The 25,349-nt window shown below is 45.4% G+C and overlaps 1 protein-coding gene across 2 annotated transcripts in view; it reads left to right on the top strand.

The window, feature by feature from the left end:
- Positions 1 to 25,349, top strand: part of LOC115110655 (alpha-1,6-mannosylglycoprotein 6-beta-N-acetylglucosaminyltransferase B-like) — a 91,765-nt gene that overhangs the window by 56,319 nt on the left and 10,097 nt on the right. For both annotated transcript variants that reach the window (XM_065010222.1, XM_029636480.1), the window contains 6 exons: positions 2,600 to 2,731; positions 16,010 to 16,143; positions 22,242 to 22,372; positions 24,436 to 24,591; positions 24,720 to 24,866; positions 25,057 to 25,173. In XM_065010222.1, the coding sequence (XP_064866294.1) occupies positions 2,600 to 2,731; positions 16,010 to 16,143; positions 22,242 to 22,372; positions 24,436 to 24,591; positions 24,720 to 24,866; positions 25,057 to 25,173 (817 nt within the window). The remainder of the gene's footprint in view (positions 1 to 2,599; positions 2,732 to 16,009; positions 16,144 to 22,241; positions 22,373 to 24,435; positions 24,592 to 24,719; positions 24,867 to 25,056; positions 25,174 to 25,349) is intronic.

The following is a 25,349-nucleotide window of genomic DNA, read 5'->3' on the forward strand; positions in this document are numbered from 1 at the left end:
ATTGCTTGTTTTATTGCTCACGGCAACACGTACACCTTTTAATTTCTCTACTAATTGCACATAGAGCGAGTAGCAAAGCAGTGGCTGAATTAGGAACATTTCTGCACCTCCACCTATCAGACTTCTGGTATCATTCCCCTTACACCCGACACATTTAGTTGACGTGACTAGAGCTGGGAGCTCTGATGGCTGGGGCTCCTCATCTCTCTCTCACACACACACCACTTGGGAGATGGCACACAACATTTATGGAAACTTCCAGGCCATTTCAGAGCATTAGAATTACCCCCCTTAAGGCATTTCAGCTTTTTACAGCAACATAGTATGTCCCTGCTTTTTATAGGAGCAGAGTATGTCCCTGCTTTTTATAGGAGCAGAGTATGTCCCTGCTTTTTATAGGAACAGAGTATGTCCCTGCTTTTTATAGGAGCAGAGGATGTCCCTGCTTTTTACAGGAGCAGAGTATGTCCCTGCTTTTTACAGGAGCAGAGTATGTCCCTGCTTTTTACAGGAGCAGAGTATGTCCCTGCTTTTTACAGGAGCAGAGTATGTCCCTGCTTTTTACAGGAGCAGAGTATGTCCCTGCTTTTTACAGGAGCAGAGTATGTCCCTGCTTTTTACAGGAGCAGAGTATGTCCCTGCTTTTTTACAGGAGCAGAGTATGTCCCTGCTTTTTTACAGGAGCAGAGTATGTCCCTGCTTTTTACAGGAGCAGAGTATGTCCCTGCTTTTTACAGGAGCAGAGTATGTCCCTGCTTTTTACAGGAGCAGAGTATGTCCCTGCTTTTTACAGGAGCAGAGTATGTCCCTGCTTTTTACAGGAGCAGAGTATGTCCCTGCTTTTTACAGGAGCAGAGTATGTCCCTGCTTTTTTACAGGAGCAGAGTATGTCCCTGCTTTTTTACAGGAGCAGAGTATGTCCGCTGCTTTTTTACAGGAGCAGAGTATGTCGCTGCTTTTTTACAGGAGCAGAGTATGTCGCTGCTTTTTTACAGGAGCAGAGTATGTCGCTGCTTTTTTACAGGAGCAGAGTATGTCGCTGCTTTTTTACAGGAGCAGAGTATGTCCCTGCTTTTTTACAGGAGCAGAGTATGTCGCTGCTTTTTTACAGGAGCAGAGTATGTCGCTGCTTTTTTACAGGAGCAGAGTATGTCCCTGCTTTTTTACAGGAGCAGAGTATGTCCCTGCTTTTTTACAGGAGCAGAGTATGTCCGCTGCTTTTTTACAGGAGCAGAGTATGTCCGCTGCTTTTTTACAGGAGCAGAGTATGTCCGCTGCTTTTTTACAGGAGCAGAGTATGTCCCTGCTTTTTTACAGGAGCAGAGTATGTCCCTTCTTTTTTACAGGAGCAGAGTATGTCCCTGCTTTTTTACAGGAGCAGAGTATGTCCGCTGCTTTTTTACAGGAGCAGAGTATGTCCGCTGCTTTTTTACAGGAGCAGAGTATGTCCCTGCTTTTTACAGGAGCAGAGTATGTCCTCTGCTTTTTACAGGAGCAGAGTATGTCCCTGCTTTTTATAGGAGCAGAGTATGTCCGCTGCTTTTTACAGGAGCAGAGTATGTCCGCTGCTTTTTACAGGAGCAGAGTATGTCCCTGCTTTTTATAGGAGCAGAGTATGTCCCTGCTTTTTATAGGAGCAGAGTATGTCCGCTGCTTTTTACAGGAGCAGAGTATTTCCCTGCTTTTTACAGGAGCAGAGTATGTCCCTGCTTTTTACAGGAGCAGAGTATGTCCCTGCTTTTTACAGGAGCAGAGTATGTCCCTGCTTTTTATAGGAGCAGAGTATGTCCCTGCTTTTTATAGGAGCAGAGTATGTCCGCTGCTTTTTACAGGAGCAGAGTATGTCCGCTGCTTTTTACAGGAGCAGAGTATGTCCCTGCTTTTTATAGGAGCAGAGTATGTCCCTGCTTTTTATAGGAGCAGAGTATGTCCGCTGCTTTTTACAGGAGCAGAGTATTTCCCTGCTTTTTACAGGAGCAGAGTATGTCTCTGCTTTTTATAGTAGCAGAGTATTTCAGCTGCTTTTTTACTGTGTCTTGTTCCCTTCATTGTGTGGATATACAGTCTTACTTATATTATAGGGAACTGGACAATGTGTAGTATTTATTTTCCAAGTCTGTTATTCTCTGTGTTGATTGTTAATATACATTCCTCTCATATTGACAGTGGACATACAGTACCAGTCAAATGTTTGGACACACCTACTCATTCAAGGGGTTTTCTTTCTTTTTACTATTTTCTACATTGTAGAATAAATGTGAAGACATCAAACCTATGAAGTAACACATGCCAAGAGTGTGCAAAGCTGTCATCAAGGCCAAGGGTTGCTACTTTGACGAATCTCAAATATAAAATATATTTTGATTTGTTTAACATTTTTTTTTGGTTACTACATGATTCCATATGTGTTATTTCATAGTTGTGATGTCTTCACTATTATAATACAATGGAGAAAATTGTAAAAATAAAGAAAAACCCTTGAATGAATAGGTGTGTCCAAACTTTTGACTGGTACTGTTTTGTACAGTGATGAAGTTGTGTTGTGACGTGTTTGCGGTGTCTAAGCCGAGCTTCTCTGTGTGTGTGTGTGTGTGTGCAGGTTTCTTGGGGTCCCCCCTGGAAGAGGAAGCTGCCCCCTGACAGGACCTCTGCCCTTTGACCTCATCTACACAGACTACCATGGCCTGCAGCAGATGAGGCAGCACATGGGTCTCTCTCTGAGGAAGCACAAGTCAGTGGGTTTTTATAATATGTTTTCTATATGCAGTTGCGGTCAAATATCTGCACTTTACGATGCAGTGCAATGGAGCAGAATGGTCTGATTTCTCTTTTCAAAACTGGTTGAATGGCCATTTTTACCCTGTAGGCACCTGCAACTTACCACAGGTGAGATAGATTACACAAAAACGAGAATCACTCTCCTCCAACAAAATTAATTAGAATATTTTATAAGTTAGTCCAGGCCATTTTTTGTTTTTTACTTGAAGAGAAAAATCTCAATTTCAGTTTAGATTTTTTTCTTTCTTGGTCCTATGCAGTTCTAAATCAAAGAAATACACGTGTGAACACCAAAGGTTTTTTAAGTGTCTTATTTTAGAAGAATTTGTGAATCGTGCAAGGGTGCCAAAATATTTGACCACAACTGTATGTGTGTTTGTGGGTGTGTGCTTACTGTGAGTGTAGGCATGGAATGTACAATGCACCATATCAAAAATGAATTCATCTCTTCTGGAGGAGGAACAGACTTGTCCATGTGATGCGTAAGTTAAACTGTCTGTGTGTTTCTTTGTTGCTGGCATTTCTGTTGTGCTGGTTAATCATTGGCTTATTGGCCTGCTGCCCTTATTGGCTGGTATTTGGTCAGCTGGTTGGTCCTGTGAGTCACCATAGCACTTCCAGGGGGAATCTGCATGAGAGCAGCCCACACAGTGATCAATTGGATAAATAATGAGTCCCAGATTAACTAATAGAAATGCTAAATAGCACAGTGGAGAAATGGCCCCGCTTAAAGCCCCTGAGTTCTCTGTATACATTTTGAACTTTGCAATGTACAGGTGAATATAAGATCAGCGTCAACTCACCATCAGTACGACCAAGAATATGTTTTCCGCGACGCGGATCCTGTGTTCTGCCTTACAAACAGGTCAACGGAATTGATTCCTGCAGCGACCCCAAAAAACGACTCCGAAAAAGAGGGAAAAGAGGCGGTCTTCTGGTCAGACTCCGGAGACGGGCACACCGTGCACCACTCCCTAGCATTCTTCTTGCCAATGTCCAGTCTCTTGACAACAAGGTTGATGACAGAAACTTAAACAAGAGGCTCCCACGCTGAGGTCTGTCCAACGCTGGTCCGACCAAGCTGACTCCACACTCCAAGACTGCTTCCATCACGTGGACTGGGACATGTTTCGTATTGCGTCAGATAACAATATTGACGAATACGCTGATTCGGTGTGCGAGTTCATTAGAACGTGCGTTGAAGATGTCGTTCCCATAGCAACGATTAAAACATTCCCTAACCAGAAACCGTGGATTGATGGCAGCATTCGCGTGAAACTGAAAACGCGAACCACTGCTTTTAATCAGGGCAAGGTGTCTGGTAACATGACCGAATACAAACAGTGCAGCTATTCCCTCCGCAAGGCTATCAAACAAAGACAAAGTAGAATCTCAATTCAACGGCTCAGACACAAGAGGCATGTGGCAGGGTCTACAGTCAATTACGGACTACAAGAAGAAACCCAGCCCAGTCACGGACCAGGATGTCTTGCTCCCAGGCAGACTAAATAACTTTTTTGCCCACTTTGAGGACAATACAGTGCCACTGACACGGCCTGCGACGAAAACATGCGGTCTCTCCTTCACTGCAGCCGAGGTGAGTAAGACATTTAAATGTGTTAACCCTCGCAAGGCTGCAGGCCCAGACGGCATCCCCAGCCGCGCCCTCAGAGCATGCGCAGACCAGCTGGCCGGTGTGTTTACGGACATATTCAATCAATCCCTATCCCTATACCAGTCTGCTGTTCCCACATGCTTCAAGAGGGCCACCATTGTTCCTGTTCCCAAGAAAGCTAAGGTAACTGAGCTAAACGACTACCGCCCCCCGTAGCACTAACTTCCGTCATCATGAAGTGCTTTGAGAGACTAGTCAAGGACCATATCACCTCCACCCTACCTGACACCCTAGACCCACTCCAATTTGCTTACCGCCCAAATAGGTCCACAGACGATGCAATCTCAACCACACTGCACACTGCCCTAACCCATCTGGACAAAAGGAATACCTATGTGAGAATGCTGTTCATCGACTACAGCTCGGCATTCAACACCATAGTACCCTCCAAGCTCGTCATCAAGCTCGAGACCCTGGGTCTCGACCCCGCCCTGTGCAACTGGGTACTGGACTTCCTGACGGGCCGCCCCCAGGTGGTGAGGGTAGGCAACAACATCTTCTCCCCGCTGATCCTCAACACGGGGGCCCCACAAGGGTGCGTTCTGAGCCCTCTCCTGTACTCCCTGTTCACCCACGACTGCGTGGCCACGCACGCCTCCAACTCAATCATCAAGTTTGCGGACGACACAACAGTGGTAGGCTTGATTACCAACAACGACGAGACGGCCTACAGGGAGGAGGTGAGGGCCCTCGGAGTGTGGTGTCAGGAAAATAACCTCACACTCAACGTCAACAAAACTAAGGAGATGATTATGGACTTCAGGAAACAGCAGAGGGAACACCCCCCTATCCACATCGATGGAACAGTAGTGGAGAGGGTAGCAAGTTTTAAGTTCCTCGGCATACACATCACAGACAAACTGAATTGGTCCACTCACACAGACAGCATCGTGAAGAAGGCGCAGCAGCGCCTCTTCAACCTCAGGAGGCTGAAGAAATTCGGCTTGTCACCAAAAGCACTCACAAACTTCTACAGATGCACAATCGAGAGCATCCTGGCGGGCTGTATCACCGCCTGGTACGGCAACTGCTCCGCCCTCAACCGTAAGGCTCTCCAGAGGGTAGTGAGGTCTGCACAACGTATCACCGGGGCAAACTACCTGCCCTCCAGGACACCTACACCACCCGATGTTACAGGAAGGCCATAAAGATCATCAAGGACATCAACCACCCGAGCCACTGCCTGTTCACCCCGCTATCATCCAGAAGGCGAGGTCAGTACAGGTGCATCAAAGCTGGGACCGAGAGACTGAAAAACAGCTTCTATCTCAAGGCCATCAGACTGTTAAACAGCCACCACTAACATTGAGTGGCTGCTGCCAACACACTGACATTGACACTGACTCAACTCCAGCCACTTTAATAATGGGAATTGATGGGAAATGATGTAAATATATCACTAGCCACTTTAAACAATGCTACCTTATATAATGTTACTTACCCTACATTATTCATCTCATATGCATACGTATATACTGTACTCTATATCATCGACTGCATCCTTATGTAATACATGTATCACTAGCCACTTTAACTATGCCACTTTGTTTACTTTGTTTACATACTCATCTCATATGTATATACTGTACTCGATACCATCTACTGTATGCTGCCCTGTACCATCACTCATTCATATATCCTTATGTACATATTCTTTATCCCCTTACACTGTGTATAAGACAGTAGTTTTGGAATTGTTAGTTAGATTACTTGTTGGTTATTACTGCATTGTCGGAACTAGAAGCACAAGCATTTCGCTACACTCACATTAACATCTGCTAACCATGTGTATGTGACAAATAAAATTTGATTTGATTTGAATTTGCCCGAGGCCCAATTGTCGACTAAGCAAATAAAACATGTAATTATTGGTCCTAGTTATTGCAGGACAATTTTAAGTGATAGGATTGTAAAAGTGAAAATGATAATGTTTCCATTTCTTGGTTGGAGAGAAACTAATATGTCTGGGGTGTGATAAATCTGTTCTGTTATATTACATTATACTGTGGAGTAGTGTTCCAGTCTGTTTTGTCCCTAGCTGCATATTCAATTTCCTGTTCCACAACCTCCATTTAGCTCATTATACACATGCATGCACTCAAACATCAGCACACTTGCATGTGCACCTAAAGCTACCCCACTGCTTATAACTAACTATAAGTTAAAAGTAGACATATGTCAAAGATGCAGAAAGAATACAGCATAGTGTTCAATTTCCACGACAACTAAGAGCTTTGAAGCGTGAGTCTCAACTTCTCCTTTTTTGTCCTGTGGCTACCACATTACAAAAGTGGGAAGCGAACCTGTGCACATGTTGTGTGACTGTGTGAAAGCAAAGTCGTGCATCTCGCTCATCGCATTATCTGCGATGCTGCTCGTGGCAACATAATTTCACTCAGTCTACCTTTAACTATCTAAGATGAGCCAAATACATTTTCTCCAGCTCCATCTACTGTGTGCACTGCCTGTAACACGGTATACCCATACATGTACATGGTACTTCAGCAGTACTGTATCATTTGAATTATTTTAGTCAATAAGATTCCTGCTACGTAAGCTTAACTTTCTGAACATTCGAGACATGTAGTCCATTTGTCATTCCAATCTCCTTTGCATTAGCGTAGCCTCTTCTGTAGCCTGTCAACTATGTGTCTGTCTATCCCTGTTCTCTCCTCTCTGCACAGACCATACAAACGCTCCACACCGCGTGGCCGCGGCCACTCTAATCTGGTGGTCCCAGCGCGCACGACCCACGTGGAGTTCCAGGTCTCCGGTAGCCTCTGGAACTGCCGATCTGCGGCCAACAAGGCAGAGTTCATCTCAGCCTATGCCTCCCTCCAGTCCCTCGACTTCTTGGCACTGACGGAAACATGGATCACCACAGATAACACTGCTACTCCTACTGCTCTCTCTTCGTCCGCCCACGTGTTCTCGCACACCCCGAGAGCTTCTGGTCAGCGGGGTGGTGGCACCGGGATCCTCATCTCTCCCAAGTGGTCATTCTCTCTTTCTCCCCTTACCCATCTGTCTATCGCCTCCTTTGAATTCCATGCTGTCACAGTTACAAGCCCTTTCAAGCTTAACATCCTTATCATTTATCGCCCTCCAGGTTCCCTCGGAGAGTTCATCAATGAGCTTGATGCCTTGATAAGCTCCTTTCCTGAGGATGGCTCACCTCTCACAGTTCTGGGCGACTTTAACCTCCCCACGTCTACCTTTGACTCATTCCTCTCTGCCTCCTTCTTTCCACTCCTCTCCTCTTTTGACCTCACCCTCTCACCTTCCCCCTCTACTCACAAGGCAGGCAATACGCTCGACCTCATCTTTACTAGATGCTGTTCTTCCACTAACCTCACTGCAACTCCCCTCCAAGTCTCCGACCACTACCTTGTATCCTTTTCCCTCTTGCTCTCATCCAACACTTCCCACACTGCCCCTACTCGGATGGTATCGCGCCGTCCCAATCTTCGCTCTCTCTCCCCGCTACTCTCTCCTCTTCCATCCTATCATCTCTTCCCTCTGCTCAAACCTTCTCCAACCTATCTCCTGATTCTGCCTCCTCAACCCTCCTCTCCTCCCTTTCTGCATCCCTTGATTCTCTATGTCCCCTATCCTCCAGGCCGGCTCGGTCCTCCCCTCCTGCTCCGTGGCTCGACCACTCATTGCGAGCTCACAGAACAGGGCTCCGGGCAGCCGAGCGGAAATGGAGGAAAACTCGCCTCCCTGCGGACCTGGCATCCTTTCACTCCCTCCTCTCTACATTTTCCTCTTCTGTCTCTGCTGCTAAAGCCACTTTCTACCACTCTAAAGTCCAAGCATCTGCCTCTAACCCTAGGAAGCTCTTTGCCACCTTCTCCTCCCTCCTGAATCCTCCTCCCCCCCCCCTCCTCCCTCTCTGCAGATGACTTCGTCAACCATTTTGAAAAGAAGGTCGACGACATCCGATCCTCGTTTGCTAAGTCAAACGACACCGCTGGTTCTGCTCACACTGCCCTACCCTGTGCTCTGACCTCTTTCTCCCCTCTCTCTCAGATGAAATCTCGCGTCTTGTGACGGACCGGCCGCCCAACAACCTGCCCGCTTGACCCTATTCCCTCCTCTCTTCTCCAGACCATTTCCGGAGACCTTCTCCCTTACCTCACCTCGCTCATCAACTCATCCCTGACCGCTGGCTACGTCCCTTCTGTCTTCAAGAGAGCGAGAGTTGCACCCCTTCTGAAAAAACCTACACTCGATCCCTCCGATGTCAACAACTACAGACCAGTATCCCTTCTTTCTTTTCTCTCCAAAACTCTTGAACGTGCCGTCCTTGGCCAGCTCTCCCGCTATCTCTCTCAGAATGACCTTCTTGATCCAAATCAGTCTGGTTTCAAGACTAGTCATTCAACTGAGACTGCTCTTCTCTGTATCACGGAGGCCCTCCGCACTGCTAAAGCTAACTCTCTCTCCTCTGCTCTCATCCTTCTAGACCTATCGGCTGCCTTCGATACTGTGAACCATCAGATCCTCCTCTCCACCCTCTCCGAGTTGGGCATCTCCGGCGCGGCCCACGCTTGGATTGCGTCCTACCTGACAGGTCGCTCCTACCAGGTGGCGTGGCGAGAATCTGTCTCCTCACCACGCGCTCTCACCACTGGCGTCCCCCAGGGCTCTGTTCTAGGCCCTCTCCTATTCTCGCTATACACCAAGTCACTTGGCTCTGTCATAACCTCACATGGTCTCTCCTATCATTGCTATGCAGACGACACACAATTAATCTTCTCCTTTCCCCCTTCTGATGACCAGGTGGCGAATCGCATCTCTGCATGTCTGGCAGACATATCAGTGTGGATGACGGATCACCACCTCAAGCTGAACCTCGGCAAGACGGAGCTGCTCTTCCTCCCGGGAAGGACTGCCCGTTCCATGATCTCGCCATCACGGTTGACAACTCCATTGTGTCCTCCTCCCAGAGCGCTAAGAACCTTGGCGTGATCCTGGACAACACCCTGTCGTTCTCAACTAACATCATGGCGGTGGCCCGTTCTTGTAGGTTCATGCTCTACAACATCCGCAGAGTACGACCCTGCCTCACACAGGAAGCAGCGCAGGTCCTAATCCAGGCACTTGTCATCTCCCATCTGGATTACTGCAACTCGCTGTTGGCTGGGCTCCCTGCCTGTGCCATTAAACCCCTACAACTCATCCAGAACGCCGCAGCCCGTCTGGTGTTCAACCTTCCCAAGTTCTCTCACGTCACCCCGCTCCTCCGCTCTCTCCACTGGCTTCCAGTTGAAGCTCGCATCCGCTACAAGACCATGGTGCTTGCCTACGGAGCTGTGAGGGGAACGGCACCTCAGTACCTCCAGGCTCTGATCAGGCCCTACACCCAAACAAGGGCACTGCGTTCATCCACCTCTGGCCTGCTCGCCTCCCTACCACTGAGGAAGTACAGTTCCCGCGCAGCCCAGTCAAAACTGTTCGCTGCTCTGGCCCCCCAATGGTGGAACAAACTCCCTCACGACGCCAGGACAGCGGAGTCAATCACCACCTTCCGGAGACATCTGAAACCCCACCTCTTTCAGGAATACCTAGGATAGGATAAAGTAATCCTTCTCACCCCCCCCCCCCCCTTAAAAGATTTAGATGCACTACTACACTTGTAAAGTGGCTGTTCCACTGGATGTCTTAAGGTGAACGCACCAATTTGTAAGTCGCTCTGGATAAGAGCGTCTGCTAAATGACTTAAATGTAAATGTAAATACCCCGGTATGGTACAGGAACGGTATGAAGGTGTGCAAATCTGGGTACTGCCCTACCCTATCTCGCGCCCACACACACACACACACACACAAACACACTAATATTATTATAGAGACCACATGAGATTGGTGGCACCTTAACTGGGGAGGACGGGCTCGTGGTAATGACTGGCGCGGAATGAGTGGAATGGTATCAAATACATCAAACACATGGAATGGCATCATACACCTGCTAACCATCTGCTCCTTTTCCCGGCCATTGTTATGAGCCGTTCTCCCCTCAGCAGCCTCCTGTGATAGAGACATGCAAACGCAGCACAATATTTGAAGTGCACACACTATTGTTTGCGATCACACAATGAAGCTCACTCAAGGTCACTTGATTAGCCGATGTGTTTCAACTGTCCAGGCTAATACTTTAATTTCCTCTGCAGGCCTCCCAGACTGCTTAGAGATGCAGGACACTGATAAATCAACCAGATCTGATAATATCCCTTGATTCCTTCAGTCTGGATATGCAGAGCTGAGGAAGCTGGGAGATAAAACAATGCTCCATGCTCGACTCACCCTCTCAGTATTCTCAAATGGCTTCCTTTCCCTATCCTTCCTCAACCTTTCTCATTCCTTCCTTTCCCTATCCTTCCTCAACCTTTCCCTATCCATCCTCTTCCTTTCCCTATCCTTCCTTTCCCTATCCTTCCTCAACCTTTCCCATTCCGTCCTCTTCCTTTCCCTATTCTTCCTTTCCCTATCCTTCCTCAACCTTTCCCTATCCTTCCTCTTCCTTTCCCTATCCTTCCTTTCCCTATCCTTCCTCAACCTTTCCCTATCCATCCTCTTCATTTCCCTATCCTTCCTCAACCTTTCCCATTCCGTCCTCTTCCTTTCCCTATTCTTCCTTTCCCTATCCTTCCTTTCCCTATCCATCCTCTTCCTTTCCCTATCCTTCCTCGACCTTTCCCTATCCATCCTCTTCCTTTCCCTATCCTTCCTTTCCCTATCCTTCCTCAACCTTTCCCATTCCGTTTCCTTTCCCTATCCTTCCTTTCCCTATCCTTCCTCAACCTTTCCCTATCCATCCTCTTCCTTTCCCTATCCTTCCTTTCCCTATCCTTCCTCAACCTTTCCCATTCCGTCCTCTTCCTTTCCCTATTCTTCCTTTCCCTATCCTTCCTTTCCCTATCCATCCTCTTCCTTTCCCTATCCTTCCTTTCCCATTCCGTCCTCTTCCTTTCCCTATTCTTCCTTTCCCTATCCTTCCTTTCCCTATCCATCATCTTCCTCCCCCTTCTTCCTTTCCCTATCCTTTCTTTCCCTATCCTTCCTCTTTCTTTCCCTGTCCGTCCTCTTCCTTTCCTTGTCCTTCTTTCTTTCCCTATCCTTCCTATTTTCTTATTTTTCATCTAATCTAAAGTAGCGAAGAGCATGCCCCACCCATCTGAGGATCTGTTTTTTTCAGCCATATATTTCCTGTGTTTGAGGGCTGCAAAATCCATTTGTTACATAAATCTCCGTGGACTGATTGCTTTTTGTGACTGTTCATACTCTTGCCTGCACATGTCGTTTTTCCCCCGTTAATTTTACGACAACGGAAATGTTTGTAAAGACATGTCAAACACACCCCGGTAATGGTTGAAATGGGCTCAATGGGATACATTGGCTGTTAGTTGAATCGAGAAGAACACTAAAGCTTCATCTGGAATTGAACGTATCGTCTCGACACTTACAGAAAGAGAAGATAACTTTATTTTGATAGGTGTACATTTTTTTGTGGAATTGAAAAAAGTTGTAATTTAATACAGTTGAAATGTTTACAAATGAGATGCACTGAAATGAAAGCAATTTCTGAAAATGAACTCGGATTATAGTGATATTATGTCTGATCTCGCAAACAATGTAAAGTATGTTTAGATAGGCGTAATCGTGTTGATACCCTTTTATCCGAGGGTAACCTGCTATTGACACACTTGCTGAATTATGCAAGAGAATGTGACAACAACCGTTATTAATCAGGCAGTCTAGACAGCGCAGGTGAGTGCAGATAGGGAAGACAGAGCAGGTGAGTGCAGATAGGCTAGACAGAGCAGGTGAGTGCAGATAGGCTAGACAGAGCAGGTGAGTGCAGATAGGGAAGACAGAGCAGGTGAGTGCAGATAGGGAAGACAGAGCAGGTGAGTGCAGATAGGCTAGACAGAGCAGGTGAGTGCAGATAGGCTAGACAGAGCAGGTGAGTGCAGATAGGGTAGACCGAGCAGGTGAGTGCAGATAGGGAAGACAGAGCAGGTGAGTGCAGATAGGCTAGACAGAGCAGGTGAGTGCAGATAGGCTAGACAGAGCAGGTGAGTGCAGATAGGGAAAACAGAGCAGGTGAGTGCAGATAGGCTAGACAGAGCAGGTGAGTGCAGATAGGCTAGACAGAGCAGGTGAGTGCAGATAGGGTAGACCGAGCAGGTGAGTGCAGATAGGGTAGACCGAGCAGGTGAGTGCAGATAGGCTAGACCGAGCAGGTGAGTGCAGATAGGGTGGAACAGAGCAGGTGAGTGCAGATAGGGTAGACCGAGCAGGTGAGTGCAGATAGGCTAGACAGAGCAGGTGAGTGCAGATAGGCTAGACAGAGCAGGTGAGTGCAGATAGGCTAGACAGAGCAGGTGAGTGCAGATAGGCTAGACCGAGCAGGTGAGTGCAGATAGGGAAGACAGAGCAGGTGAGTGCAGATAGGCTAGACAGAGCAGGTGAGTGCAGATAGGCTAGACAGAGCAGGTGAGTGCAGATAGGGAAGACAGAGCAGGTGAGTGCAGATAGGCTAGACAGAGCAGGTGAGTGCAGATAGGCTAGACAGAGCAGGTGAGTGCAGATAGGGTGGAACAGAGCAGGTGAGTGCAGATAGGGTAGACCGAGCAGGTGAGTGCAGATAGGCTAGACAGAGCAGGTGAGTGCAGATAGGGTAGACAGAGCAGGTGAGTGCAGATAGGCTAGACAGAGCAGGTGAGTGCAGATAGGCTAGACAGAGCAGGTGAGTGCAGATAGGCTAGACAGAGCAGGTGAGTGCAGATAGTAGGGACAGAGCAGGTGAGTGCAGGTAGGGTAGACAGAGCAGGTAGGGTAGACAGAGTAAGTGTTTGGTGGTTGCAGCCCTGTTCCTCACCTGTTATGTTAATGTATTCATACACTGAAGAAAAATATAAACACAACATGTAAAGTGTTGGTCCAATGTTTCATGAGCTGAAATTAAAGATCCCATACATTTTCCATACGCACAAAAGGCTTATTTCTCTGAAATGTTTTGCACAATTTTTAAAAAAATCCCTGTTAGTTAGCATTTCTCCTTTGCAAATATACTCCATCCACCTGACAGCTATGGTATATTAAGAAGCTGATTAAATATCATGATCATTACACAGGGTGCACCTTGTGCTAAGGACAATAAAAGGCCACTCTAAAATGTGCAGTTTTGTCACACAATGCCATGCCATAAGTGTCTCAAGTTTTGAGGGACCGTGCAATGACTGCAGGAATATCCACCAGAGCTGTTGCCGGATACATTTTTATGTTATCTACCATAAGCCGCCTCCAAAGTCACTTTTGAGAATTTGGCAGTACGTCCAAATTCGGCTTCACAACCGCAGACCACGTGTATGGCGTTATGAGGGCGAGCGGTTTGCTGTTCACATTGTGAACAGAGGGCCCCATGGTGGCGATGGGGTTATGGTATGGGCAGGCATAAGCTACGGACAAAGAACACAATTGCATTTTATCAATAGTAATTTGAATGGACAGAGATACCGTGACGAGATCCTGAGGCCCATTGTCATGCCATTCATCCACCTCTCATGTTTCAGCATGATGATGCACAGCCCCATGTTACAAGGATCTTTACACATTTCCTAGAAAATGTCCCAGTTCTTCCATGGCCTGCATACTCACCAGACATGTCACCCATTGAGCATGTTTGGGATGTTCTGGATTAGAGGTCGACCGATTAATCGGAATGGCCGATTAATTAGGGCCGGTTTTCAAGTTTTCATAACAATCGGAAATCTGTATTTTTGGACACCGATTTTGCAGATTATTTTTTTTTGTCCGTTAAGAACACATTCTTATTTTCAATGACGGCCTAGGAACAGTGGGTTTAACTGCCTTGTTCAGGGGCAGAACGGCAGATTTTTACCTTGTCAGCTCGGGGGACTCAATCTTGCAACCTTACAGTTAACTAGTCCAACGCTCTAACCGCCTGCCTCTCATTGCACTCCATGAGGAGCCTGCCTGTTACGCGAATGCAGTAGAAGCCAAGGTAAGTTGCTAGCTAGCATTTAAGCGTATCTTATAAAAAACAATCAATCAATCATAATCACTAGTTAATTAACTACACATGGTTGATGATATTACTAGTTTATCTAGCGTGTCCTGCGTTGCATATAATCGATGCAACGCAGGGGGATGATTTAACAAAAGCGCATTTGCGAAAAAAGCACAATCATTGTACGACTGTACCTAACCACAATGCCTTTCTTAAAATCAATACACAGAAGTATATATTTTTAAACCTGCATATTTAGCTAAAAGAAAGGTTAGCAGGCAATATTAACCAGGTGAAATTGTGTCATTTCTCTTGCGTTCATTGCACGCAGAGTCAGGGTATATGCAACAGTTTGGGCAGCCTGGCTCATTGCGAACTAAGTTTCCAGAATTTTATGACATAACATTGAAGGTTGTGCAATGTAACAGGAATATTTAGACTAATGGATGCCAATCCTTAGATAAAATACGTAAGGGTTCCGTATTTCACTGAAATAATAAACGTTTTGTTTTCGAAATGATAGTTTCCGGATTCGACCATATTAATGACCAAAGGCTCGTATTTCTGTGTGTTATTATATTCTAACTAAGTCTATGATTTGATAGAGCAGTCTGACTGAGCGATGGTAGGCACCAGCAGGCACTTAAGCGTTCATTCAAACAGCACTTTCGTACATTTTGCCAGCAGCTCTTCACAAGCACAGCTCTGTTTATGACTTCAAGCCTATCAGCCTAATGGCTGGTGTAACCGATGTGAAATGGCTAGCTAGTTAGCGGGGTGCGCGCTAATAGCGTTTCAAACTTCACTCGCTCTGAGACTTTGAGTAGTTGTTCCCCTTGCTCTGCATGGGTGTTCCTGATTCGAGCCCAGGGAGGAGCGAGGAGAGGGACGGAAGCTATACTGTTTTATGAGCTATAATTCAGTCAATATCTGATGGATTATAAAAATGTTAAAAGTTTGGAGTATGTTCATCCATTGTCCAACACAGGAGGTTGGTGGCACCTTAATAGGGGAGGATGACCACATGATAATGGCTGGAGCGTTTTCCAAAGTGTTTGATGCCGTTCCATTTGCTCTGTTCCAGCCATTATTAAGAGCCGCCTATTAGGAAGCAGCCCCTCACACATTATGCCCCAGCAATGTCAGAGACCCACCAAAGAAGGGAGGTATCCTTGCTGTGTTTGGAGGTGGTTGCATTGCTGTGAGTAAGAGCTCTCCATTTATCTCCCCTGTGGTGTGTAGTAGCCTAGCAGCGTGTGATTTAAAGTCAATTTCCCCCCACCTGGAGGGCAGGCTGAGCCCAGCACACTGAGGGAGAGGAGAGGCACGGTGACATCCATCACCTTTGACTACTTTACGGTTCATGTCTCCTGGGCTTGGTTCCCATACCACTGCTTGTTATGGGCTTTTACCAGATAAATATTCTATCATCGCAACAGGAGGCAATGTCTATCTATGTTCTGCTATTTTGACATACAGAACCCATTCATTCTCCCACCTCTTTCCTCTGTCTCTCAGGTGCCACATCCGTGTGATTGACACATTTGGCACAGAGCCGGCATACAACCATGAGGACTACGCCACCCTGCACGGCTACAGGACCAACTGGGGCTACTGGAACCTCAACTGCAGGCAGTACATGACCATGTTCCGTGAGTGAACTCTGAGCATAATCTCTCTTCTGACACTGGATGTGAGGGGAATGGTGTTGCGCTTGTTTATCAGGTATCAACCTCAGAAAGAGAGAAAGTGAGAAAGGGTAATAGGGATTTTAGTGGAGGTTTGGCTTTTGGAGTGTGTGTGTGGGCACAGATGTTGTGGGGCACTTGTGTGGGCCTCTGGCCTCTCATAGTGGAAGCTCAGGGTCAGAGAGACGAGAAGGAGCCTGGGAGGGTAACAACAGTTGTGGCCAAACAGATGCCTAGAGCTAGACACTAGAACTTAGCACCATAGGCTCTCACTGGCACGCACACAGAGCTCAAACATCCAGCTGGGATCAGTGGAAGGAGAGGAGACTTCAGCTGTGTTTGTGGTCTTCCAATTAACTCAGTGAGCATAGCTTCTGTGGAAGTACTGCTGTTTTGGAAATACACATTGTAATTGCAAGCCACACTCATATTGGGTTTGAAATAGGAACACGTTTTATATATATATATATATATATATATATATGATTCTCATGGCTATTTTGTTTTTTATGCTTACTGGGAATACTCAGGCCGTGCTTTGTTTCCTGGTTTATAGAGTGACCACTGTCCTTCTCTTAGGTGATGTGGTCCCAGCTGGCCCAATCAATTCCTTTAACCACTGTCTCTTTATTCCTATAACTTACTCAACATGCTTCTGACTTCATCTGAAACTGAATGGCAATATTTAGTTTAGTGTTTGGCTGTCACATGTGCTCCCTTTCCGGCCTCTAGGTCACCAGGCTGCTCGTTATGGCGCACACCTGTCACCATCGTTACGCGCACCTGCGGGTCTTCAGACTCACTTGGACTCCAATCACTTTCTTTATTACCTGCCCTATATACAGTTGAAGTTGGAAGTTTACATACATTTAAACTCAGTTTTTCACAATTCCTGACATTTAATCCTAGTAAAAATTCCCTGTCTTAGGTCAGTTATGATCACCACTTTATTTTAAGAATGTGAAATGTCAGAATAATAGTAGAGTGATTTATTTCAGCTTTCATTTCTTTCATCACATTCCCAGTTGGTCAGAAGTTTACATGCTACCAAATTCTAATTGAGTGTATTGCCTTAAACAATTTTAACTTGGGTCAAACGTTTCAGGTAGCCTACCACAATAAATTGGGTGAATTTTGGCCCATTCCTCCTGACAGAGCTGATGTAACGAGGTCAGGTTTGTAGGCCTCCTCGCTCGCACACGCTTTTTCAGTTCTGCCCACACTTTGAGGTCAGGCCTTTGTGATGGCCACTCCAATACCTTGACTTTGTTGTCCTTCAGCCATTTTGCCACAACTTTGGAAGTATGCTTGGGGTCATTGTCCATTTGGAAGACCCATTTGTGACCAAGCTTTAACTGATGTCTTGAGATGTTGCTTCAATATATCCACATAATTTTCCTCCCTCATGATGCCATCTATTTTGTGAAGTGCACCAGTCCCTCCTGCAGCAAAGCAACCCCACAACATGATGCTGTCACCCCCGTGCTTCACGGTTGGGATGGTGTTCTTGAGCTTGCAAGCATCCCCCTTTTTCCTCCAAACATAACGATGGTCATTATGGCCAAACAGGTCTATTTTTGATTCATCAGACCAGAGGACATTTTTCCAAAAAAAGTACGATCTTTGTCCCCATGTGCAGTTGCAAACCGTAGTCTGGCTTTTTAATGGCAGTTTTGGAGCAGTGGCTTCTTCCTTGCTGAGTGGCCTTTCAGGTTATGTCGATATAGGACCTGTTTTACTGTGGATATAGATAATTTTGTACCTGTTTCCTCCAGCATCTTCACAGGGTCCTTTGCTGTTGTTCTGGGATTGATTTGCACTTTTCGCACCAAAGTACGTTCATCTCTAGGAGACAACGCGTCTCCTTCCTAAGTGATGTGACGGCTGCGTGGTCCCATGGTGTTTATACTTACGTACAATTGTTTGCACAGATGAACGTGGTACCTTCAGGCATTTGGAAATTGCTCCCAAGGATGAACCAGAATTGTGGAGGTCTACAATTTTTTGGCCGAGTTCTTGTTATTTTCCCATGTGTCATGCAAACAGGCACTGAGTTTGAAGGTAGGCCTTGAAATACATCCACGGGTACACCTCCAATTGACTCAAATGATGTCAATTAGCCTATCAGAAGCTTCGAAAGTCATGATATCATTTTCTGGAGTTTTCCAATCTGTTTAAAGGCACAGTCAACATAGTGCATGTAAACTTCTGACCCACTGGAATTGTGATACAGTGAGATAATCTGTCTGTAACAATTGACTTGTGTCATGTGCAAAGTAAGATGTCCTAACTGACTTGCCAAAACTATAGTTTGTTAACCTGTTGCGTCGAGCAATCCCTTATCCGGGAGCGTAATTATAGCCTCAAGCTCATTACCATAACGCAACGTTAACTATTCATGAAAATCACAAATGAAATTAAATAAATATATTGGCTCACAAGCTTAGCCTTTTGTTAACAACACTGTCATCTCAGATTTTCAAAATATGCTTTTCAACCATAGCTACACAAGCATTTGTGTAAGAGTATTGATAGCTAGCATAGCATTAAGCCTAGCATTCAGCAGGCAACATTTTCACAAAAACAAGAAAAGCATTCAAATAAAATAATTTACCTTTGAAGAACTTCGGATGTTTTCAATGAGGAGACTCTCAGTTAGATAGCAAATGTTCAGTTTTTCCAAAAATATTATTTGTGTAGGCGAAATCGCTCCGTTTTGGTCATCACGTTTGGCTAAGAAAAAACCCTGAAAATTCAGTCATTACAACGCCAAACTTTTTTCCAAATGAACTCCATAATATCGACAGAAACATGGCAAACGTTGTTTAGAGTCAATCCTCAATGTGTTTTTCACACATCTATTCGATGATAAGTCATTCGTGGCAGTTTGGTTTCTCCTCTGAAGCAAATGGTAAAATGCACGCAGCTGGAGATTGCGCAATAATAGCAACGGAGGACACCAAGCGGGGCACCTAGTAAATGTAGTCTCTTATGGTCAATCTTCCAATGATATGCCTACAAATACGTCACAATGCTGCAGACACCTTGGGGAAACGACAGAAAGTGTAGGCTCATTCCTTGCGCATTCACAGCCATATAAGGAGACATTGGAACAAAGCGCATTCAAAATCTGGGGCATTTCCTGTTTGAAATTTCATCTTGGTTTCGCCTGTATCATCAGTTCTGTGGCACTCACAGATAATATCTTTGCAGATTTGGAAACGTCAGAGTGTTTTCTTTCCAAAGCTGTCAATTATATGCATAGTCGAGCATCTTTTCGTGACAAAATATCTTGTTTAAAACGGGAACGTTTTTTTATCCAAAAATTAAGAGCGCCCCCTTTTTATTTTTTAACCTTTATTTAACCAGGCAAGTCAGTTAAGAACAAATTCTTATTTTCAATGACGGCCTAGGAACAGTGGGTTAACTGCCTGTTCAGGGGCAGAACGACAGATTCGTACCTTGTCAGCTCGGGGGTTTGAACTCTAACGCTCTAACCCAATGGTTCTTAACCTTGTTGGAGGTACTGAACCCTACCAGTTTCATATGCGCATTCACCGAACCCTTCTTAATTGGAAAAATAAAATATGATTTTTTTTCAAATTCAAAACATAGATATATATTTTACTGGTGCACAAAATGAACCGTGCATCAACATCACTGTGTTCAAAGAACAAAATCATCAAAACATGATTTTCACACAAAAACATAAATGAATATTTACTGCAAATCAGTGTGACTTCTGCTGTTGCCTTTCAGAGACCAGTTCAGAAATGCGCGGCTTCACCTTGGCAAGTGCCACTCTCATGTAATTTTCGCAACAAAGTCTGTTCCTTTTCTTCGTTTTTATGTCCAGCATCCTCAAAAAGGATTGCTCGCAAAGATATGTTGTAACAAACGGTATGAAAATCTCCAGAGCTTTCTTGGCAATAACAGGGTACGTTACCATTTGTTGACACCAAAACGTTGAAAGCGTTGTTGTTCTGAAGAGTTGCTGTTGAACCTGGCTCTGCTGAATTTCAATGATTTCATCAAGGTATTCATCATTGACATATGTTGTCTCAACACTAAACGTGAACGGCTGTCTCACCCATGCTGGATATGACTCTCTTGTAGGGAAGTATCCGTCCAGTTCCGCGGGTACAGAAATGACTCCGATTCCAGATACATCTTCGATCTAACTTACACAGTCGTCCAGCAGGGGAAAGTGTGCGAAGTTATCGTTCTCTGTTCGTCGTTTCCATAACAGTAGCTTTTTTTGAAAAGCCTTCAGGTTTTCCTCCGCTTCGATGATGTTGACTCCACCGCCCTGCATCTTTTGATTGAGATGATTGAGAGCTGCGAAGATATCAGCCACGTACGCTAAAATGAGAATGAATTCAGAATTTTTGAAGCAATTTGCATGACAATGTTGGTGCTCTTGCAAAAACAGGGCTAATTCCACATGCACGGCAAAAACACGATTCAGCACCTGTCCCCGGGATAACCACCGAACGTTAGAATGGTACAGAAGTACCTCGAATTCAGAGCCCATTTCTTTACACAGCTCACTGAAGATGCGGTGCCTCAGAGCACTAGTTCGCACATAGTTCACGCATTCCACTACAATTTTTAATACGTTTTTGATGCCAACGCATGCCTGTGCAGGATACAATGCGTAACAATGATGTGTGGTGCATCGGCTTTCACTAGCGCACCAAAACCAGACTTTCTTCCCAGCATGACTGGAGCTCCGTCCAAACAAACTGCAGAAACCATATCCCACGAAAGATTGTTGTCTTTGAAGAAGTCATCCACAAGTTTCTTCACATCGGCTGCCTTAGTTGTTGTTGTAAGAGGCTTACAAAATAAAAAAATCTTCCTTTATCACGTTGTCTTTCACATAGCGCACGAATACAGCAAGCTGGCTTAGATTGGAAACGTCTGTGGTTTCGTCGAGTTGAAGGCTGAATTTTGCCGTGCTTGAAATCAGATCTGCAACTACTTGAGCCAAGATGTCTTTGCTCATGTCCTCTATTCTGTCGCTGATGGTGTCATTTGAAAGAGGAATTTGGGATAACTTAACTTCCGCCTCTTTTCCCAGCATGATATTCACCATCTTCAACACAGCTGGTTTTATGAGTGTTTCACCAATGGTGTGTGGTTTGCCCTGCCTTACGATCAGGTAAGCTACTTCGTACATGCTGTGAGGATCGGTTTGTTGATCGGTACAAAGCTGAGAGCAGGCAGAGTAGCCTTTTCATCGAATCTGGCTCTCTTCACCTTGAATTCAGCGAGCTTGTGTTCTTGTATTTTCCATCTCCATGCAGCTTAAGGAAGTGTTCTCTTAGTTTTGCCGGTGCTAGACTAGAATTGCTCAACTTGGCATTACAAATCATGAAGTTAGGACGCTGACTCCCATCACGTTCCGTTATACATGTGAATCCATATTGTACATATTTGTCCGACCACTTTCTTTTTTTGCTCGACATAGTAAGTATGAAGGGATTAAAATATTAAGAAAGAAATCACAAGACGTACCATCACGACAGTCACAAGTCGACTACTGAGCGCACCAAATTCCCTGCAGCACAGATAGGCCAAGCGATGTAGCGTGATCACCTGAAGCCAATGATGGCCAAGCGGGGCGTGTCATCACGAATCATATGAGTCGGATGTGTGTCTTAACCTCCGCGGAACCCCTGAGACTGACTCACCGAACCCCTGGGGTTCGACCGAACCCAGGTTAAGAACCACTGCTCTAACCACTAGGCTACCCTGCCGCCCTGAAGAAGTTAACAAGACATTTGTGGGGTGGTTTTGAGTTTGAATGACTCCAACCTAAGTGTATGTAGACTTCCGACTTCAACTGTATGTCACTTCCTTTGGTTACTTCCCCAGGCGTTATTGTTTCTGTTTCATGTCTGTGTGCTGTTAGTTTTTCTTGTTTTGTATTTGTATTATGTTCTGTTCATTTTATTAATACACTCAGTCCCTGCACTTGCTTCCCGACTCTCAGAGCACGTCGTTACATTGACTTTGACTTATTGAGCTTGACACTTTGCTATGTTCGTCCCTTACAGCACACACTCCCGACAACTCCTTCATGGGTTTTGTGGCTGAGGAGCTGAACGACACAGAGAGGCTGAGCATCCAGAGGAACAAGGTGGACAGCATGGCAGTGGTGTACGGCAAAGAGGCCAGCATGTGGAAGGTGATCATATGGATATAAATGTTCAATTTCTAGAACCTCTAAAGAAAACCATATTGCTGAGAGTGCATTTGACTGACACCCCAATGGGCGTATCACCTGCTCCTGTCTACAAGATATCAACAAACAAATGACTTTTTCCCTACTAAGATGCAGTCCAGTTGAGGTGGCGTCTCAACATATTTACACAACAGTCAGCAGTCTGTTATACGCTGCAGTGTATTCTGTCATGATGTCATAAATGGAGTGCACCCCACTTCCAGAGACAAGCTGAAACGTGCCTAAGTTATTCTCTCCTATCTGCCAAGCATGACACTTCAATCTGCTAGGTATATGTATGTACGCCCAGAGAGGTGTGAGTGTTGTGGAAGCGGCAATTGTTTTTGTTTAGCGTAAATTCTCCCTCCAAGCTACAGGAAAAAGGCATCACTTATTCATGTGTCTGGCCGCCTCACCGTGGTTGAATCAGCTGCATTTGTTCTCTCACTCTCTACGCTTATTGAATTCCCCCTCACTCTGAACAGTTTGAGGTACGGCGTGCGAGGTATAATATTTATGAGTGTGATTGCCATCTGTGTCTGGCTCTCCCTCGACACTGACTACCCCTCACTGCTTCTGGCATCATCCTCAGCTCTCCGGTTCACATGCTTGTCAGCTATGTGTTGTACTACAGCTGTATGTCCACAAGGAGACAAAATGACTATCATTTTATCTCTCCCACTCACTCTCTCTTCTCTTTTCTCCTTCCCACGTGGTTTCCTCCTATTCTCCTCTCATGTCATGTTGACGGATCATCTCCAGCTCCAAGTAAGGATACCTGCACTTCCTGTCAATGATTGACATTTTGAACACCCTCTGAAACTTTGTTTAACATTGAGCCGTAGTACAGACTGTCCCTGGTGTTTGGTTTCCTTGCAGATTCCTATTATAGAGATTGATACTGTTCATGCACAATGAATGTGTTAATGTTCCATTAAATGTGCCAGACAGTTAACTACAATTATTTTGGAATGAGTCAGCAGCTTTAGCTCTTCATACACAGAAAGATGTTTCAGGTGAATCATCTTTATCTACCATAAAGATACAAGGGTTTTCATAAAAAGGCCTGAGGTTTGTTATGCATTCATCCTGGTCTATCTGCATCTTCTGTCACCCCCCTGTCAGATCAATAAACTGCTGCCCTATAACAGGTTTAGGAAAATACAAAAGGTGGAGTTTTAATCAATACTCAGAATGTCAGTCTCTTTTATATGGAGCATCTGCAATGACATCAGTGGTTCTATTTACAACTGTTGGTGGAAGTGTTCTTAGTCTACAGAGGGAAAGCTCATGCATATTTATTTCTATTGTGTTCCGTACAAATGTTCTATGTTAGGCTAAGTATGTCACTGAAGATTTGAAACGTACAACATTCTCACCACTATATGTAAATCATGCTCACCCAATACATCTCTATGATTAGCGACCAGTGTGCTGCTGTAGCCAAGGTGAAACCCATGCTTACTCTTCACACTCTATGGCCATTCTCGTGTCATTTGCCCCTGGTGCTGCTGTAGCTTGGTGTAGGAAATCAGATCACCCCTCTAATTGGCTATGCCAGTCTGTATGCACCAGAGGCCCCAGTAGCCACCCCACTAATCCTAGTAACAGTCAGTCATACAGGCTTCTGTCCACACTGCCCTGCACCAATCAGAATCTCTCCAGGGTGAGAGGCCTATCAGTCAAGGGTTTTTAAAACTCTTTAGAGAGATGAACTCCATGCTACTGTAGTCTTCACAGGTTGAGCACATTCTCCGTTGCTCTTCAGTCCCAGGAGGGTGACACCGATAATATGGAAGAATCTCTAAGCGGAAGAGCCTGACAGCCAATGTCATGAATAACATGTTTGCCCCTGTCTTGGTTATGCCTGCAACCAACACACTGAACATAACTTTATGTTTGAGAAGAACTTTGAACTCTTACAGAATTGGTTAAAAAAAGGAGTTACATTCTGCATATTTGGGGGGGACAGGTAGATTATACTGTGTGGCCAGTCCGTCCTAACCATTTGTTCCATTGACTCATAGGGTAAGGAAAGGTTCCTGGCCATTCTGCACCGCTACATGGATATCCATGGGACTGTCTATTATGAGACACAGCGCCCTCCAGAGGTGCCTGCTTTTGTCAAAAACCACGGCCTGCTGCCCCAACAAGAGCTGCAACAGCTGCTCAGAAAGGCTAAGGTATGGAGGGTTTCAATACCATTTTATATAATATACTTCAAGTACAAGTTGCCAGTAAACAGCAGCCAGGAACCTTTCCTTACCCTATGACCCTTGGTTAATATTTTTCTTTTCCTCTTTCAAACAAGCTCTTCATTGGGTTTGGCTTCCCATACGAAGGGCCAGCCCCTTTAGAGGCCATAGCCAACGGCTGCATCTTCCTGCAGCCCAAGTTTAAGCCGTCCCACAGTTCCCTCAACCATGAGTTCTTCAGAGGGAAGCCCACTTCCAGACAGGTGAGCAGGTTGTCTCTGTGGTGGCAGTGGACTGTCTCCATACTGTCGAGAAAATGAATGTTAGTCTGTGAATTAGTGCAAGGTAGGCCTCAACCTGACTCGTGTGCTTCTCTGCTCGTGGCTGTGTCCATGTATTGTCTGGACGGAGACTGTATTGACTGATATAGTATTGTGTTAATTCCTCCATCAGGTCTCCTCACAGCATCCCTATGCTGAGCAGTATATAGGCAGGCCACATGTCATCACGGTGGATTTCAACAACTCCCAAGAGTTTGAGTCTGCCATACGGGACATCATGAGGACCAAAGTTAGTATGCTAATTTCACTTGAGATGATAATATAATATATGCCATTTAGCAGACGCTTTTATCCAAAGCGACTTAGTCATGTGTGTATACATTTTAAGTATGGATGGTCCCGGGAATCAAACCCACTATTCTGGCTACAGAGGACCACATGATTTTCACAGAGATAAGCGTGGCT

The sequence above is a fragment of the Oncorhynchus nerka genome, linkage group LG26, assembly GCF_034236695.1.
Source record: "Oncorhynchus nerka isolate Pitt River linkage group LG26, Oner_Uvic_2.0, whole genome shotgun sequence".
Taxonomy (NCBI): Eukaryota; Metazoa; Chordata; class Actinopteri; order Salmoniformes; family Salmonidae; genus Oncorhynchus; species Oncorhynchus nerka.